This window comes from Sorex fumeus, unplaced genomic scaffold (genome assembly GCF_029834395.1).
Source record: "Sorex fumeus unplaced genomic scaffold, SorFum_2.1 ptg000033l, whole genome shotgun sequence".
Taxonomy (NCBI): domain Eukaryota; kingdom Metazoa; phylum Chordata; class Mammalia; order Eulipotyphla; family Soricidae; genus Sorex; species Sorex fumeus.
Window position 1 is genome coordinate 11,884,316 of NW_026606090.1, and position 15,492 is coordinate 11,899,807.

Here is a 15,492-nt window from a genome sequence, read left to right on the forward strand (position 1 = left end):
TGCTTACGAAATAATTTCCTTAGCATCTTTATCCAAGACTACCATAGTTAGAAAACAATCCAGAACAAGACAAGAAACACCACCAACAAATTTAAACTCTTGCCTTCTTGGGTATATCTTGCGCCCTTTTCACCATATCTCCTAGGGCAAAAAATTTCAAACATTCTAGGAGTTGTGCAAATTCAGGATATTTGGGAACTGTTGTGTTTTGTAGAGAGAAGAAGATTCTGCTCTTAAATCAGACTTTCCTGCTAGTTGCTCAGTGTCCCTGCCTTTGGCAAGTGTTGCTGGGCAAGTGTGATTCTTTCTTAAAGGAAACATTCATCATTCTAAAATGCCCCCGAGTTATTGAAACAGAGGCAGATAAACTTAATCGAGAAAGGTTAAATAATCACTCCTTGTTCCAGCTTGTCCTGACTGTGCTCCCGCTCCTACAGAAGTTTGTAATTTGGCAGTAGAAACACGAAAAATGGAAACTAAGCTCATTGGGATTATAACCAAATGCTCCAGAATGGGACCCAGACTTAGTTTGGTATGAGTTTCAGAGAGAACCAAGGGATCAGAGTAGATGAAGAAGGTTTGGGAGGGATTTGTAGGTAAGTGATAAGGATACGGATACTGGCAGCTCTTTTTTCCCCCCTTTTTGGGTCACATCCTGTGTTGCACAGGGGTTATTCCTGGTTCTGCACTCAGGAATCATTCCTGGCGGTGGTCAGGGGACCATATGGGATGCTGGGAATCAAACCCGGGTAGACTGCATGTAACGCAAATGATAGCTGTGCTATAACTCCAGCCCCCGGCAACTCTTGAGTATGAAGAAGGTTTGAAAAGGAAAGACTCTTGAGGTGGTGAAAGAAGAGGCGGGTTGAGGATGCTTTGGGGTCAGTGAGCAACTAGCCCCATAACAGGAAGTATATATGAAGGGAGGTAGCAGTGTAGTAACCAAAACACTGATTAGCTTGTTTCCAAACAGGAAATCCAGGCATGTACTCCAAAGTATAGGTACAGAGGGGTTAGATTTCAAATATTTGAAACTGAGTTTGTCAGAGAAAAACCTGCATTTGTATTTCCTTCTCACAGATGATTGAATCGATCCAATATGATAGCCACGATGCCTCCATACCAGTGGGCCCAACTGGTAGGGTATGAGAAGTCTTCTGAGGAATACTTTGAGTCAGGATGCTTGTATATCAGGGCTGTAATTCTTATCAGAAGATAAGACTTGAACCCTTTATATACTTAGTAGAGACACTGTAGCACTGTAGCACTGTCCTCCCGTTGTTCATCAGTTTGCTCGAGCGGGCACCAGTAATGTCTCCATTGTGAGGCTTGTTGTTACTGTTTTTGGCATATCGAATATGTTACGGGTAGCTTGCCAGGCTCTCCGAGAGGGGCGGAGGAATCGAACCCGGGTCGGTCGCGTGCAAGGCAAGCACCCTAGCCGCTTTGCTATCGCTCCAACCCATACTTATTAAAGGAGCTTCATAAAATGTTTATCTAACAGGTTACCAGTTTGTGGCACAGTTTCAGCTCAACACACGCTGGGGTCCCCTCACCCAGCAGTGCTCAGCGCAGAGTGAGCTATGTGTACAGGCTGGAAAACCTTGCAAATGGTATTTAGGGCAGACAGGCAGGGGAGGGGGCTCCCTGCAGGGCACACAGCCATGAGAGACATAAAAACCAGTGTCCTCTCCCAAGGAAAATCCCAAGTCTCAGCTTGAATGGTGTGATGATTTGGGCTCCAGGAAAGGTGGTGTATCACGGGATGAAACTTCAAACCTTTGAATCGCCTCTAATGATGGAGTCCCACAAGACAATTGAAGATTAGAAAGCCACAGGTCACGGAGGCCGAGCCGGCCCCATTTTCCTGCTTTTGCAGGAAGTGAATTTGTAGAAAAGTCAGAGAGGAACTGAGGGGCCCCGGACAGCTGGTGATTTTCACAGCTGGCTGCAAGACACTCGCATGTCTCCGAAGCAGCCCTTCATCCTCAGAGCGACTCCTGGGACCCCGCACACACTCTCCCCCTGGCCACAGGGCTCAGGGAGACCCTCCCACCAAGGACGCACCTCCAGCTTGATGGTAAGACAGTCTCAATTCTTTGATTTCGGCGCGACTGGGTTTGTCTCTGTCGCTCCTTCTTGGCAATTGGGAAACAAACAAAAAAGTACGTGGAATTTTCTGGTATTGCAGAGCTACCCAGAAATCGGAGTCTTCAGAGTGAATTTGTCCCCTCTGAAGTCTTGGTGCAGGGATTGAGGTTGTCGGGGGGTTAGGGAGCAGCTAAATCTATGTTTGTGTCTTCTGCCTGCCCCTGAGGCACAAAGCCCTCCACCAAACCCAGGCAGTGAGGATGCAAATGTGCCCCCACCCGCACTCAGCCCTGTGAAGCTGGACACGGTTTCTACCCCCACGGGGGTGTCCAGACTCCGTGGAGCTTTTCTGTCGTTGAGAAGCTCCGGGGGTATTTTTAGAGGACCTTGTTCCTACAAATGAGGAAGTCTGGCAGATGGCCCTTCCGGCAGGATTTTTTTTTTCTTAATTTCAGCTTTCTACCCCTCCTGTAGGGAGAAAACTCTGGCAAGGTCTCTTTCTCTCAGGACAATGGGGGGAAAAGGCATTCTGAAAGAGCAGGGCAGCAGCTGCAGGGCGGGGAGTCTCCCAGGACTGGTTGGGGAGGGGGGGGAGCTGGCCCTGCATTTTACCTTACTCGCCTGTGTGACTGTGTCTAATCAATGGGGGAGGCAGGGAAGGAAGTCTGAGCAAGAACAAGCCATTTATCACCGGGCAAGAGCAAAGCCATCTGTGTGGGCTGAGGGCTCCTGCAGCTGATAAGAGTGTTATTCACCACCCAGCCAGGGAAGACCAGAGTCTGTGGCTGGGCCAGTGAAGCCACTTCCTTACATTTCATGACACTGGATTTTTATTCTAGAAACAGGAGCACGCCAGCTTTATAACAGACAAATCAACTGATTATTAATGAGAGAAAAGTCTCCTCTCTCTCTCTCTCTCTCTCTCTCTCTCTCTCTCTCTCTCTCTCTCTCTCTCTCTCCCTCTCCCTCTCTGCATTTTGAGGCCACAGCTGACAGTGCTCTGGTCTTACTCCTGGCTCTGTGCTCAGGGATCACTCCCGTGATGTCTGGGGGATCATATGCAGTGCTGGGGATCCACCTCTGGTCTGTCATGTGCAAGGCTAGGGCTGTAATCCCTGTGTTCTCTCTCTATCTGGAGAAAAGTGTCTTTTGTTAAAATAAGTGGGCTCTTGCTTTGCCTTGATGAGCAAACCCAGAATGTCATTTGTCCTTGCCCCTGGGAGATCAAACACTGAGGGTCAGAAAAAGTCAGTTGGTGATTCTAACTAAACCTTTATCCCCAAGATATAGAATAAGAATAGCTCGAAAAAGTAAAATAATGAGCAAGCCTCACATTTAAATGTAATGTAATCAGCCGAAATTGAACTCTATTAAAATAAATCCTGTAATGGCTGGTATAATACACGCATGCAGAGTGTGCAAGCCTGGGTCGATTTAAGGAAAGTTATAGCACAGCGGGTAGGGCGTTCGCCTTACAAGCGGCCAACATGGCCGACCCGAGTTCGATTCCTCCGCCCCTCTCGGAGAGCCCGGCAAGCTACCGAGAGTATTCGATATGCCAGACACAGTAACAACAAAGTCTCCAATGGAGACGTTACTGGGCCCGCTCGAGCAAATCGACGATCAACGGGAGGGCCTTTACCTTTTATTAGTGGAACTTATCCCACTAGTGAGACAAAGGAGGAAATGGTATCTTTTCACAAGAGGGGTAGTAAAAGCATTTGATAAAATGTAACATCTAGAAATTATTTTAAAATATAAAACAGAAAACAGTCAGGACCTGACTCCAAGTTTTCCTACTCTTACAATGTGACTTTCTCTCTAAAAAGTGTCTACCAAAATCCACAGCAAACCCATACTTAGTGTTGAAACATACCTGCCCTGTTCTGTGCTTGAGAGTTCCTTTATGCTTCTGGCCCTTGAGAATTCTTTCAGTACTTGGTTTTCACTTTCATCTTTTTTTTTTTTTTATGTTTTGGTTTGAGGGGTTACAGTGGTGCTCAGGACTTAACTCCTGGCACTGGTGGCCTGTGTGGGGGGGGGAAGGGCACAGTATGCAGTACCATTGTTAGAACTTCCCTTGCTAGGCAAGCACCTTAAGCCCTCCACCCCCCTCATCAATTCCAGCCCTTTACCTTAAATACACGTGTGTGAGCGCACATGCGCAAACGTGTACTCTGAAGTGTTTTGTAGCTTTGTCTACTTTCATGCACTTCATTGTGTGTTTTTCTGAGTTTATGGAGTGAGGGGCAGGACCTTTTCAGCAGCTGTACAGTTGGTATTTGTCCCTAGGCAGTTTTATGGGCCTGAGGACCAAAAGACTCCAGAGAGCACTTTGTGGGGTCCGGGGTTTTGGGGTTGATAGAACTGGGCTCTTCTTCTTGACAGAGGAATCATCTTTTTTTTTTCTTCCTACAACTTCATACCCTGACTTCATCTGAGAAAGCCATTCTTGATGGATCCAATGAGGATAAAGAAAATGTTATGAAACTTCCTATGATTTCATTTTGCCAGAGGGCAAAATAAAGACAATCTACGGCCATAGCACTTCCTAAAGATTTGATATTTGCAAGTCCCTGCAGTGTCATTGAAATATAAAGAGCGCTATTATTGGCATCATTGCCACCTCTGTGATTTTGAGGTTTGACAGCTTTAAAACATTGCCTCAGGGTTGGAATGAGGAGGGACATGTTTCTAGAAAATGCTTTGCATAGCAACAAACAAACTTTCTGCCAGTTCTTCTGTTAGTAAACCAGGGATTCCAGTGAGTGTGAGTCCCAATACCTGGTCTCTTCATGTTGAACACAAAGAACAGTCAATATTGTCTTGACTATAAGGTCATGAGCATTAAATAAGGCAGCTCTGATGCCAAATCAATACCACGTCGCATATTTCCTACCCAGATACTGAAGGATAAAGCTGAGGCAGTGGGAACAGGAATGTCATCCGATGTATAATTTCAGACAAATCTGGGTTACCACCAACAGGGCCAGAACTGGATTGATCATGGTCTGTTTCACTTCGTGGTGAAAACGTCAGTCACAGTGAATATTCATGTAGCCCTCGGAAAAGGTGAAGAAGAAAATCGATAAGCTAAATGCTCTACCTCATAATGAAACTCTTTTCTCTAAGGAACTCTTTTCTTTTTTTCTTGAACTTGGCATTCCTTTGCCCAATAGATCAGTGTTACTGATGAATGAAACTGAAGATTTTATAGAAAGCCTAAGGGCAGATGCCTTAGGCATCTAGGTGGATTCTTGGATCTGGAGTAAGGGTTATGGTTGCATGATTTATCTCAGCATTACGCTAGATGTCTGGTGAAAATGTAAATACAATTTTCCTTAATTTTGAGGAATAACCTAAGGCAAGGGAGTGCCTGGCAAACACACACACACACACACACACACACACACACACACACACACACACACACATTTTTAGTTCTAGCTTATCATTCACTTGTACTTTAATTTTGCAGAAGGTCCCCAGTCTCTTATTTCTCTATACCCTGATATGCAGGATAATGTTCAATTCTTCTTTATAGAAATGTTATTCAGGATATAGTGGAGATGATGAATGTTTGGGCAGAATCTGAAGACTCATCTAGTTGCTTGTCTCCTTCTCATAGACTCGTTTCCTTTAACCACACTGGAGTCTCCAAACCACTCATGTGCCAAAGGTTTCAAAAGCCACAGTTGTCTCTCTGCAGAATGATTGGTTCAGAACTTGCTGGCTTAGTTTCAAGAGCATTGCAGGTTCTTGGATCTATAGACCTGTGGTTTTTTTAAACAGAAACTAAATTTTAATGCTTCCTCTTGTTTGTTTTTACACTTTCCAGGCACCTATTAAAAATGAACAAGAGCAGCTCTGATTTAGAAAAAGTGAGCCAGGGCTCCACGGAAAGCCTCAGTCCGTCCTTCCGGGGTACCCACGTCAGCTTCACTGCCGGCTCCACGGACAGCCTGGCCTCCGACTCCAGGACCTGCAGCGATGGAGGTAACAAATTTGCCCTTGACAGGAAGACATGGGTTCCCTCAGGTACTTGAGAGTCAGGATCTGCAAAACTCAGCCTGCTTCACTGTTCAAATCCAGTCTGCCTCTTGAAATGGGCTTCGCGTAGGACCAGTGCAAGTTCATTTCCTGTTGAATCTAGGATCAGGTACCTCATCCCGACCAGGTACCTCATTCCACAAGGCCTTTTCCAATTGAGTGCGCATCTGCATGGAGGCAAGGTGGGAAGAGGTGGGAGTTGAGAGTGTTTCAAAGACTCTGGATTCTTGTGTGTTTTGTGTGTATGCTCTGTTCTCAGATTCTTTGGATCTTGGATCAGTTTTCAGGGACTGGGTACTTGCCAAACAAAGTTTCACTGTGTGTTTGTCTGTCTCTTACACATGCACACACTTTTGTGAATATAGAGGTGCTTACTTGAATGTTCGTTGAGTTCAGCTGTGCTGACTTCATCAAACCAGCAATGAGTCCACATTCAGGATAAAGCTGTAGTGCTCCTGCGTGGGTATATCTTGACTGGCCATAGTCCTGGAAGGGAGCTCTCTTTTCTCTCTTGTCTACTTCTGATACACTGGTTTCTCTTAGCCACACTCGAATCTCCAAACCACTGATCTGCCTAATGTTTCAGAAGAACCACTGTTGTCTCCCTCTCAATGGGAGAATTAAAAGCTTTCATCTTTTTAGCTTTCTTGCGTATGTGAGTCCTCTCTGCCTTTCCCTGGACTTCGCGTGGTAGGATGCAACAAGTGCTCACGTGACTTCCTCTCTCATTCCCCCAGGAGCTTTTTGTCTCTAGATAATTTTGGAGCAGGGGTTTCCCTTGTCAATTTACTCTTGCCCACCTATTTTTTCTGTTTGCATCACAAATAAAATATGAGGAAAGAGGCCTATGTTGTAAGTCAGCTTATGACGTATTCTGGCAGTTTTCTGCTCACTTCGACTCAAAAACCTTGGCTTGAGCTGCGTGGGAAGGGGCGAAAGGAGGGTTGCTTTTTCTACAGGTATTCCCAGGCTTCTGTCTTTTCTCCTTTTCCCAGCTGAATGTGCAAAACATCCACAAGGCAGATGATCCCATCTTGGGCTGGGGCAGGCACATTAAACCATCTGACCCTGTGTCGATGAGCCTGATCTGTCCTTGAGGACTGTGGCCAGTTCTGGGGGAGTCTTCTGCCTTGGGAGCCCTGATTGGTGGCGATACATCGACTCAGCACATTGCTGGGCAGAGCCAGTGAACTGAGGTGTTCGCACTCAGGTTCTTTAGGACTGGCTAGAAGATAAGATGAAGGCTCAGGAGTGGGATGGGATCAGCTAAGATATCCGGCTGCCCAGAACATGTGTGCTTCTAAAGACTTCCAGAACACAGCGAAATCAGTGAGCACTGATCTAGCAGGTGTTCAGGGGACCCTTTCAGTGGAGGGGTTCTAAGTCATGACTGCAGTGTGGTTAGCATTTGTTTAATCTCCTGTGGCTGGGAGAAGCCCCATGGCTCTCCCTCTCACCACCCACCCCACATTAGGTGGTCTCGGGCCGCATCCCCCCCACCCAGGGCGGTCCAGGCCATGGGCAGACAAAGGAGAAAGCAAGGGCCAAGCCAGATAATAATCAGTTGCCATTTATTCCATTCTCCCCACACACCTGTTCCAGTCTCACTGCCCCCCATTCTATTCTCACACTGCCCCTCATTCCCATCTCCTCCTTTCTCTCTCGCTGCTCATATCTCTGTGCTCCCTCGCACATCTGGCCTCTCTCTCTCCACATGCCTACTCCTGCATTCTTCTCCTACATTCTTATCCCTCTGTCCCCCTTGATAGTCTCTCTGAGCTCCATCTTTCTTCCCTTCTCTCTCTCTCTCTCTCTCTCTCTCATGAACTCCCACCTCTCTCTTTTGGGAGTAGTCACCACACCCTGTCTGGCAGCAAAATCAGCATAAGAAAGCCTTTCCTTTGCTCAAGGCAAAATAGCACTTAAGGTGTTTTTCTTCTTAATTCTACTTCTTAATATTAGTTATTTTGTATGGCCATAGTAAGAGATACATTGAGTTTGCAGGGTGGCTCTCCTGGGGATATCTTGCCACAGACTCAAACTACAGTGCTCAGGCCAGATTAATAATTTCTAACCCTATCAGGGTTCAAATCTAGTTATTGCTTTTTGGATCATGAGAGCATTTGTCCATGACCAAGCTCTTAACTTATAGTTAAGCATTATGGCACTTTGGCCAGGCCCATTTTGATGCCAGGGTAGCACATAGTTCACAGCTTGCCTTGGGTCTATCCAGTCCCTTGTCAGAACCCTGCTTTTGGGGTGATAGAAGTAAGGGCATCTAAGACTTAGGTTGAGGGAACAGATGCCCCGGAGGTAATATTTTCTGGAGTCAGTTAACTCCCACATTACAAAAGCATAGCATTAACTGTCTTCTTGTGCCCGTAAAAAAAGGACATTGCTCTGAATTCACTATGCAAAGGACTTAAGGAGAAGGGAAAAACAATATTTACAGATTAACAGAGCACAAACAAAGAGGTTACAAATAAACACAGAGGAATGGGAACACTGATGGGAGTAACCCAAAAAACCTAAGCTCCCCTGCAACTAGGTGGGAAGGACAAACCATTGTTATCCTTCAAGAATAGAGTAGGTGGAGGGAGAAGAAAAGAACTTTGGCAGTTAAGGGGGCCAAAGACCTGGGGCCAGCAGTGTATGGGTGGGGGGAGGCAGGAGCAGGTGAGGGGGACCTGGGGCCTGAGGTTGGGGAAGTAGGAAGTTGGACTGGGCACGTTCTTGAAACCAATTTGTGGAGTGGGAAATAGAGGCCGCAGGGCGGTTATAGTTAAATTAAAACGAATCCCTTTTCATGGTTCTTCTTTCATTATCAGCTACTTAGGCCATGGAAGTGTACTTCAGCATTCGAATTCTTAAGATCATCAAACATCTAGACCATGTTATCACCCTATGGCTCTTCAGCAAGAACGAGCTTTGTCTTGCCTCTGTGTGTGCATCTCTACCCAGAATCCTGCTTTGAAACTGACGATTCACTGAAGGGCTGTGTATTCTCTCCATACCCCTTCTCTCTCCCTCCCTCCCTCACTCACTCCCTCCCTCCCTCCCTTCCTCTCCTTCTATAGATCTCTTAAACATTAATCTGCAGACTACTGGAACCACTGGTTTTGAACTGTATGAAATTCACTGTTCATCTTATCATTAACCAAGAAGGTTTGCTTCCGAGCTGCCCTAGCACAGCTGTCTGAGTTTCTGCTCACTCATGTTGACCTCGTAGCTGGGACAGTGGCCCATCACGTCTTTCAGACTCAGTGACTCTCCTAGGGAAAGGTAGAACTAGTTCACACCGAAGTTCCCTGGAACCAGCCAAGTGCCAACCTCCGTAGTGTTCTGTGTTAAGTCAGACACCAGTGGACCACGTATTGTGTTGGCAAAAGTTGATTCCTGAAAGCAAGGGATTCCCCCTTTTTGTTGACTTCCTACCTTCTCAGTATGGGCTGACCTGTTTTCCGTGAGTTTTTGACCCCTTTAGATTTGCTCTTGCACATCCGTCTTTCATTCCTGAGTCCCCCCCTCTCCTGTTTACCCGTAGCTTAAGTTTTAAAGTTTCTTTTTTCATTTTGTTTTCTGGGAGGGACTCAGAAGGCTCAGTGGCCCTTCCTGGAAATTCTCAGCCAACGGGGCTGGTGATTCAGTACAAGGGCCTGAGGTTGCAACACTGCTCTGACTCTGTGTGTTGAGAATTTCCCAGGTGCCCCTGCGGTACCAGGAAGCTCCAGGGCCACACCCATGGGTGCTCAGGGACCTCTAGGTGCTTGTGGGACCACGTGAGACTGAAGCAAGCATGCACTTTAACCCCTGTACTATCTCTCCAGCCTTGAGTTTTAAACTTTAAAAAATAAACATAATTGAATTCTGTTGCATTATTTACGTGAGTTTGTTTAAACTTTGTGTTTACAAGCTATTATCTTTGCCTATTTCTGTATATATGTATACTTTCCTTCTCATGTCTCTCCCCCAACCATCTTTTTTTCTTGTTTTTTTTTTTAATTGAATCACTGTGAGATACACAGTTACAAAGTTGTTCATGATTGAGTTTCAGTCATACAATGTTCCAAACCTTCCCCTTCACCAGTGTATATTCCCCACCACAATACCACAGTGTCTCTAATCTACCTCCCTCTACCACCACCCCAGTCTCCGTCTATGGCAGGTACTTTCTCTCTCTCTCTCTCTCTCTCTCTCTCTCTCTCTGCATTTGGTTTGCAATACAAATACTGTACTTTTAGCATTCAATTCTTCTCCAGAGTAATCATTTTCAAGAATTGTCATAGTGTTCCCTTCTCTATCCAAACTGCCCTCTCCTCTCACTTGCAGGGGGCTTCCAACCATCCATGGACCAGTCCTCCTGGCCTTCATTTCTACTGTTCTTGGTTCGTAGTCTCATACTATGTTTTTTATGTCCCACAAATGAGTGCTTTCTTTCTATGTTTGTCTCTCTCCTTCTGACTCATCTCACTCAGCAAGGTACTCTCCATGTCCATCCCTTATAAGAAAATTTCATGACTTTCATTTTTCCCGGTGGCTGCGTAGTATTCCACTGTGTAGATATACCATGGTTTCTTTATCCATTTGTCTGTTCTCAGGCACTCGGGTTGTTTCCAGATTCTGGCTATTGAGAATAGTGCTGCAATGAACATAGGAGTGCATGATTCCCTAGGATATATTCCCAGACGTGGTATTGCTGAGACAGATGGGAGCTCAGTTTCTAGCTTTTTGAGGAACGCCCATACTGTTTTCCAAAAATCCCCTGCCCATCTCCTAGCTCACTTGTCCACATGGGCAGTTCAGATGGCTCATGAGTCAGCTCCAGGGAAGGCTGCATCTGTCTAAGCAGTTGTTTGGTTTGCATGATTGGGGGTAGTTGACTGCAGGGGTCAGGGTGATTCATGAATGGCACCAAAGGGAAGATTGCCTCAAGTGAGTTGGATGGATGGATGGGTATGAGGGGAAGTGATCATCTCAGTCTGTGGTTTTCACATGGCCAGTGCCAATCTAGAAGAGGAGAACCAGTGCCAAGCCACAGGATTTTCCTCCAAACAGTTCTTGTAGCTGCTGCATGATCCAGGAGTAATATGTATTAAGTAGCATATTAAGTAGCACAAGCTTTTGCATAGACTGGCAGGAAACGTCTTCTTACCACCACTGGTTCATCACTGTCACTGTCACTGTCCTCCCGTTGTTCATCGATTTGCTTGAGCAGACCCAGCAACATTGTAAGACTTGTTGTTACTGTGTTTGGCATATTGAATATGCCATGGATAGCTTGCCAGGCTCTGCCGTGCGGGCGAGATACTCTCTGTAGCTTGCCTGGCTCTCCAAGAGGGGCGGAAGAATCAAACTCAGGTCAGGCAAGTTGGCTGCATGCAAGGCAAACGCCTTACCCACTCTGCTATCGCTCCAGCCCACCACTGGTCCATAGTAGTTGAAAACTGTTGGTCCAAAAGATCATCAGAAATGGTAACAAAAGAAATGATCAGCAGAAGATTTGTGCCTTAAATGGGTGTTTTCTGTTTTGCTACAGACAAAAGTGCTCAGGGATCATGCCCTGGAGATTGAACTTGGGGCTCCAGTGTGCAATACCCTCACCCCAAATGGATACTTTCAAATGTGCAAACCTTATGTTGCATTAAGATCATTTTCTTTTTCTTTTCTTTTTTTCTTTTTGAGACTTTTTCACCAGGTGATGCTCAAGGACTATTCCTGGCTCTGTGCTCAGGGATCACTCCTCATGGGCACAGAAGACCTATTCAGTGCCAGGGATTGAGCCAAGGTTGGTTGTGCACAAACCAAGCACCTTAACTCCTGTGTTCTCCCAGGCCCTTAGTTTTCTTTTTGATTTAGGACATTAAAATTCCAGCACTGAAAGTAGACTATAGACCAAACAGGATTGCCACTCAATGCCTCTTTTGCAAACTACAGCACCCAAAAGGAGAGAGAGAACAAAAGGGAATGCCCTGCCATAAAGGCAGGGTAGGAAGGGGGGGGGGGAATGGGGTAGGGAGGGATACTGGGATCCGTGGTGGTAGAAAATGGGCACTGGTGGAGGGATGGGTACTTGATCATTGTATAATTGAAACCCAAGCACAAAAATTTGTAAGTCTGCAACTGTACCTCATGGTGTTTCACTAATAAAATTAAAAGAAAAAAATAAACCAAAACCTCAGCACCTCTGGGTACCAGGTTTTCACAGTAGATTAGTTAGTGCTCTGTTGGCAAAACAATACATGGAAGATTCAGCTATATAGTGAATATAGTATATGCTTACATGGAACTATATACTAGGGATCTTTTTATGTTATATACTAGGGATTTTTTATGTAACCACATGCTGTTTCTATAGATAGAAAATCAGAAATATTTAAATTTAAAGACCTTGATTGTAAGTAGTCAGATTGGTTTTCCCAAAACTAATGCCATGTAGGTATTTATAATACGATCGTCAATTCAGTCATTGATTTGATAAATGTCTGCAGCATGCAAATTCTGTGCTATATTGGTGGCTTCAGAAAAATTAAATAAAAAGCACCCAACCCCTTCTTTCAGAAATTTACATTCTAATTGGGAGAGATGATAATAAGGAAGAGTGGTAGCATGTCATGTGGTACTAAGTGCTTTTGGGAGAAATTTTGTGGGGAAGGATTCAGGGAAGGGAAAAGTGACCTGTCAGGGGAAAGGCACTCAGTCCACAGAGATGAGACATCAACTGGCCAGAGTGACAGTCTCACTTTCACTGAGCATTTGCTCCCCCATGCAGAACGTTAGCTGAGACTCCGCAGAAGGAAATCATGTTTTTCAAATGCACAAACTCTCTAAAGGGATCTAAAATCCTCTGTCTCAAAAGAGCATTTGCTAATGGCTAAAAAACGTTTTCTGACTTGATCCCAAATTGAGGGACCCAGTCTAATCTAGTACATGGGGATTTGGTGCCAACTGCACCATCACCCCAAGTCCGACCCCAAACCCTGCAGGAGACAGCCTTGGGGTCTGTCCAGGGATGTCTGTTACTGGAGCATGGATAACCCACCCCAAAGGCAAGGACATTCTATTTTGTGGGGGGAGGGCAGGAGCAGTACCATGTACTTCATTGATGGCACATGACCAGGTAGGGCTTCCTAAGCCTCTCCATGTGTTGGATGAGCGGAGGTGGAGGGACTCCCCAGCACTTGAAGGCCTCGCTCTTCCTCTAGTGGTCTTGCTAGGACCTGGGGACACTTAACTTCTGGTGGGCTCTGTGGACCAGTACATCTGCCATGTTGCTATAGCCACACTCAACTTTAACAGTAATGCCCACTCCTGTCCTTCAGTACTGGGGCTGGTATTGCCCTCAGCAGCCACTTTGCCAAGGCAAAGAAATTCTTTTTCAACATTGCTTCTGGCCTAAACCTTTACAGTATCATGGAAGTTGTTGCTTCATCTACAACGATTCCCTTTAAACTAAATCCTGAACTTCAGGCATGTTCGGTGACATTAGTCCATGATGTCTTGATAAAAATTCAAACAGGAAACAGAGTGATAGGGACTGAAAAGGGCACACCATCCCAGCGTCCACCACCCTTGGACATTTTTCTATTGTCACTGTCACTGTCCTCCCATTGTTCTTCGATTTGCTCGAGCGGGCCTAGTAACGTCTCCATTGTGAGACTTGTTGTTACTGTGTTTGGCATATTGAATATGTCACGGGGAGCTTCCCAGGCTTTGCTGTGCGGGCGAGATACTTTCTGTAGCTTGCCGGGCTCTCCGAGAGGGGTGGAGGAATTGAACCTGGCTGGGCCAGGCCGACCGCACGCAAGGCAAACGCCCTACTACTGTGCTATCGCTCCAGCCCATTTTTCTATTATCATCTCACAATTAAATCTATCCATATTTTAAATGCCACATTATTTTTTCTGAGGTCAAAGACATAGTAAGACATAGTATAGAGGTTAAAGGCACCTGCCTTGCATGCATCCAACCCTGGTTGGATATCTGGCACCACATGGTTCCCGTGAGCATTTCTAGAGGCAGTTCTGGAGACCCCTGGAGCACTGTCTGGAATAGCTCTGGAGGCCCCCTGAGGTTTGGACAATCCCCCTTAGTAGCGACACATTCTCAGACCCCTCCATATTGAACTGCTGTCCCGGTTGACCAGAGATCATGGAGCCATCTCTCCCGCCCTCCCAAAAAAAACAGCCAAATTTCTTATACATTTTTATACTTAGTATATCTTAAAGTCCTTCAAATCAGAACCTCTAGATCTGTTTCATTTTTCAATGCTTCAATGTATTAATTAAGCCCTTCTCTTTCCAATGCATATTTAGTTTATTTTTGTTACGTGGCTACAGTAAGATCCTGTGGCATACATTTACATGATTTAAACATCTCTGGAAGATTAATTCTTCGAAGCAGAGGAATTGTTGTGTCAAAATGTATATGCTTTGAAAATAGATGTTACCATATTATCCTTAAAACAGGACAGCTTATACCACCATCGGCAGAATGTGGAAGTGGTTTGAACTAACTTATAATTTTGACTGTTAATCTGGAAGAAAACCTTTAATGATTATGTTTCAAATGGAGATTCAAAGATCATGATTTCAGAACCACACGTGGGCTGCAGGTGGGGGATATTTTCCGTGAGCTGATTTTCCAAACCCCGATAGTTTTGCTTTTGCTGCTGCTGCTGCTGCTGCTGCTGCTGCTGCTGCTGCTGCTGCTGCTGCTGCTGCTGCTGCTTCTTCTTCTTCTTCTTCTTCTTCTTCTTCTTCTTCTTCTTCTTCTTCTTCTTCTTCTTCTCCTTCTCCTTCTCCTTCTCCTTCTCCTTCTCCTTCTCCTTTCTTTTCCTTCTCCTCCTCCTCCTCCTTTCTTTTCCTTCTCCTCCTCCTCCTCCTCCTCCTTCTCCTTCTTCTTCTTCTTATGTAAATTGAATTCACATCTTGATTATCGTTTACAGAGTTGATAAAGTGGTCCAGAGAGATTCCTCACAAATGCCATATTTTCCATCTATCTGTGAAATGCTAATAGTATCCTTCCATTTTCAGACCATGCAACCTCCGTGAAAAAGCAAGGGTTTGTTTTGAAGGTCTGCCCCGCTTTTTTTTTTTTTTCATAAAGCCATCTAGAGTTGAGTCTGTTGTGACAGTGGAATCAAACAAGAGATTGCACAATTTTCCTTTGGGGGAAAAGGTGAAAGGGGAGGCTAGAATAGTCTCTTCACCTCTGTGCTTCTCTTCTGAGGAGGAAAAAGAGGGGCTTAGCAGAAACCTACAAGACCACCATTTCTGGTGTGATATTGGCAAAAAGCTTGCACTACTGGCTATAGTTTTTTCACTTGAACATGAGCAGATGAGTGCCACTGTG

General features: G+C 45.4%; 1 protein-coding gene across 1 annotated transcript in view; it reads left to right on the plus strand.

Annotated features, from left to right (window-relative positions):
• PRAG1 (PEAK1 related, kinase-activating pseudokinase 1) overlaps positions 1–15,492 on the plus strand; it is a 55,367-nt gene that overhangs the window by 23,868 nt on the left and 16,007 nt on the right. Inside the window, exon 4 of the mRNA XM_056116618.1 lies at positions 5,930–6,087. Coding sequence (XP_055972593.1) covers positions 5,930–6,087 — 158 coding nt within the window. The remainder of the gene's footprint in view (positions 1–5,929; positions 6,088–15,492) is intronic.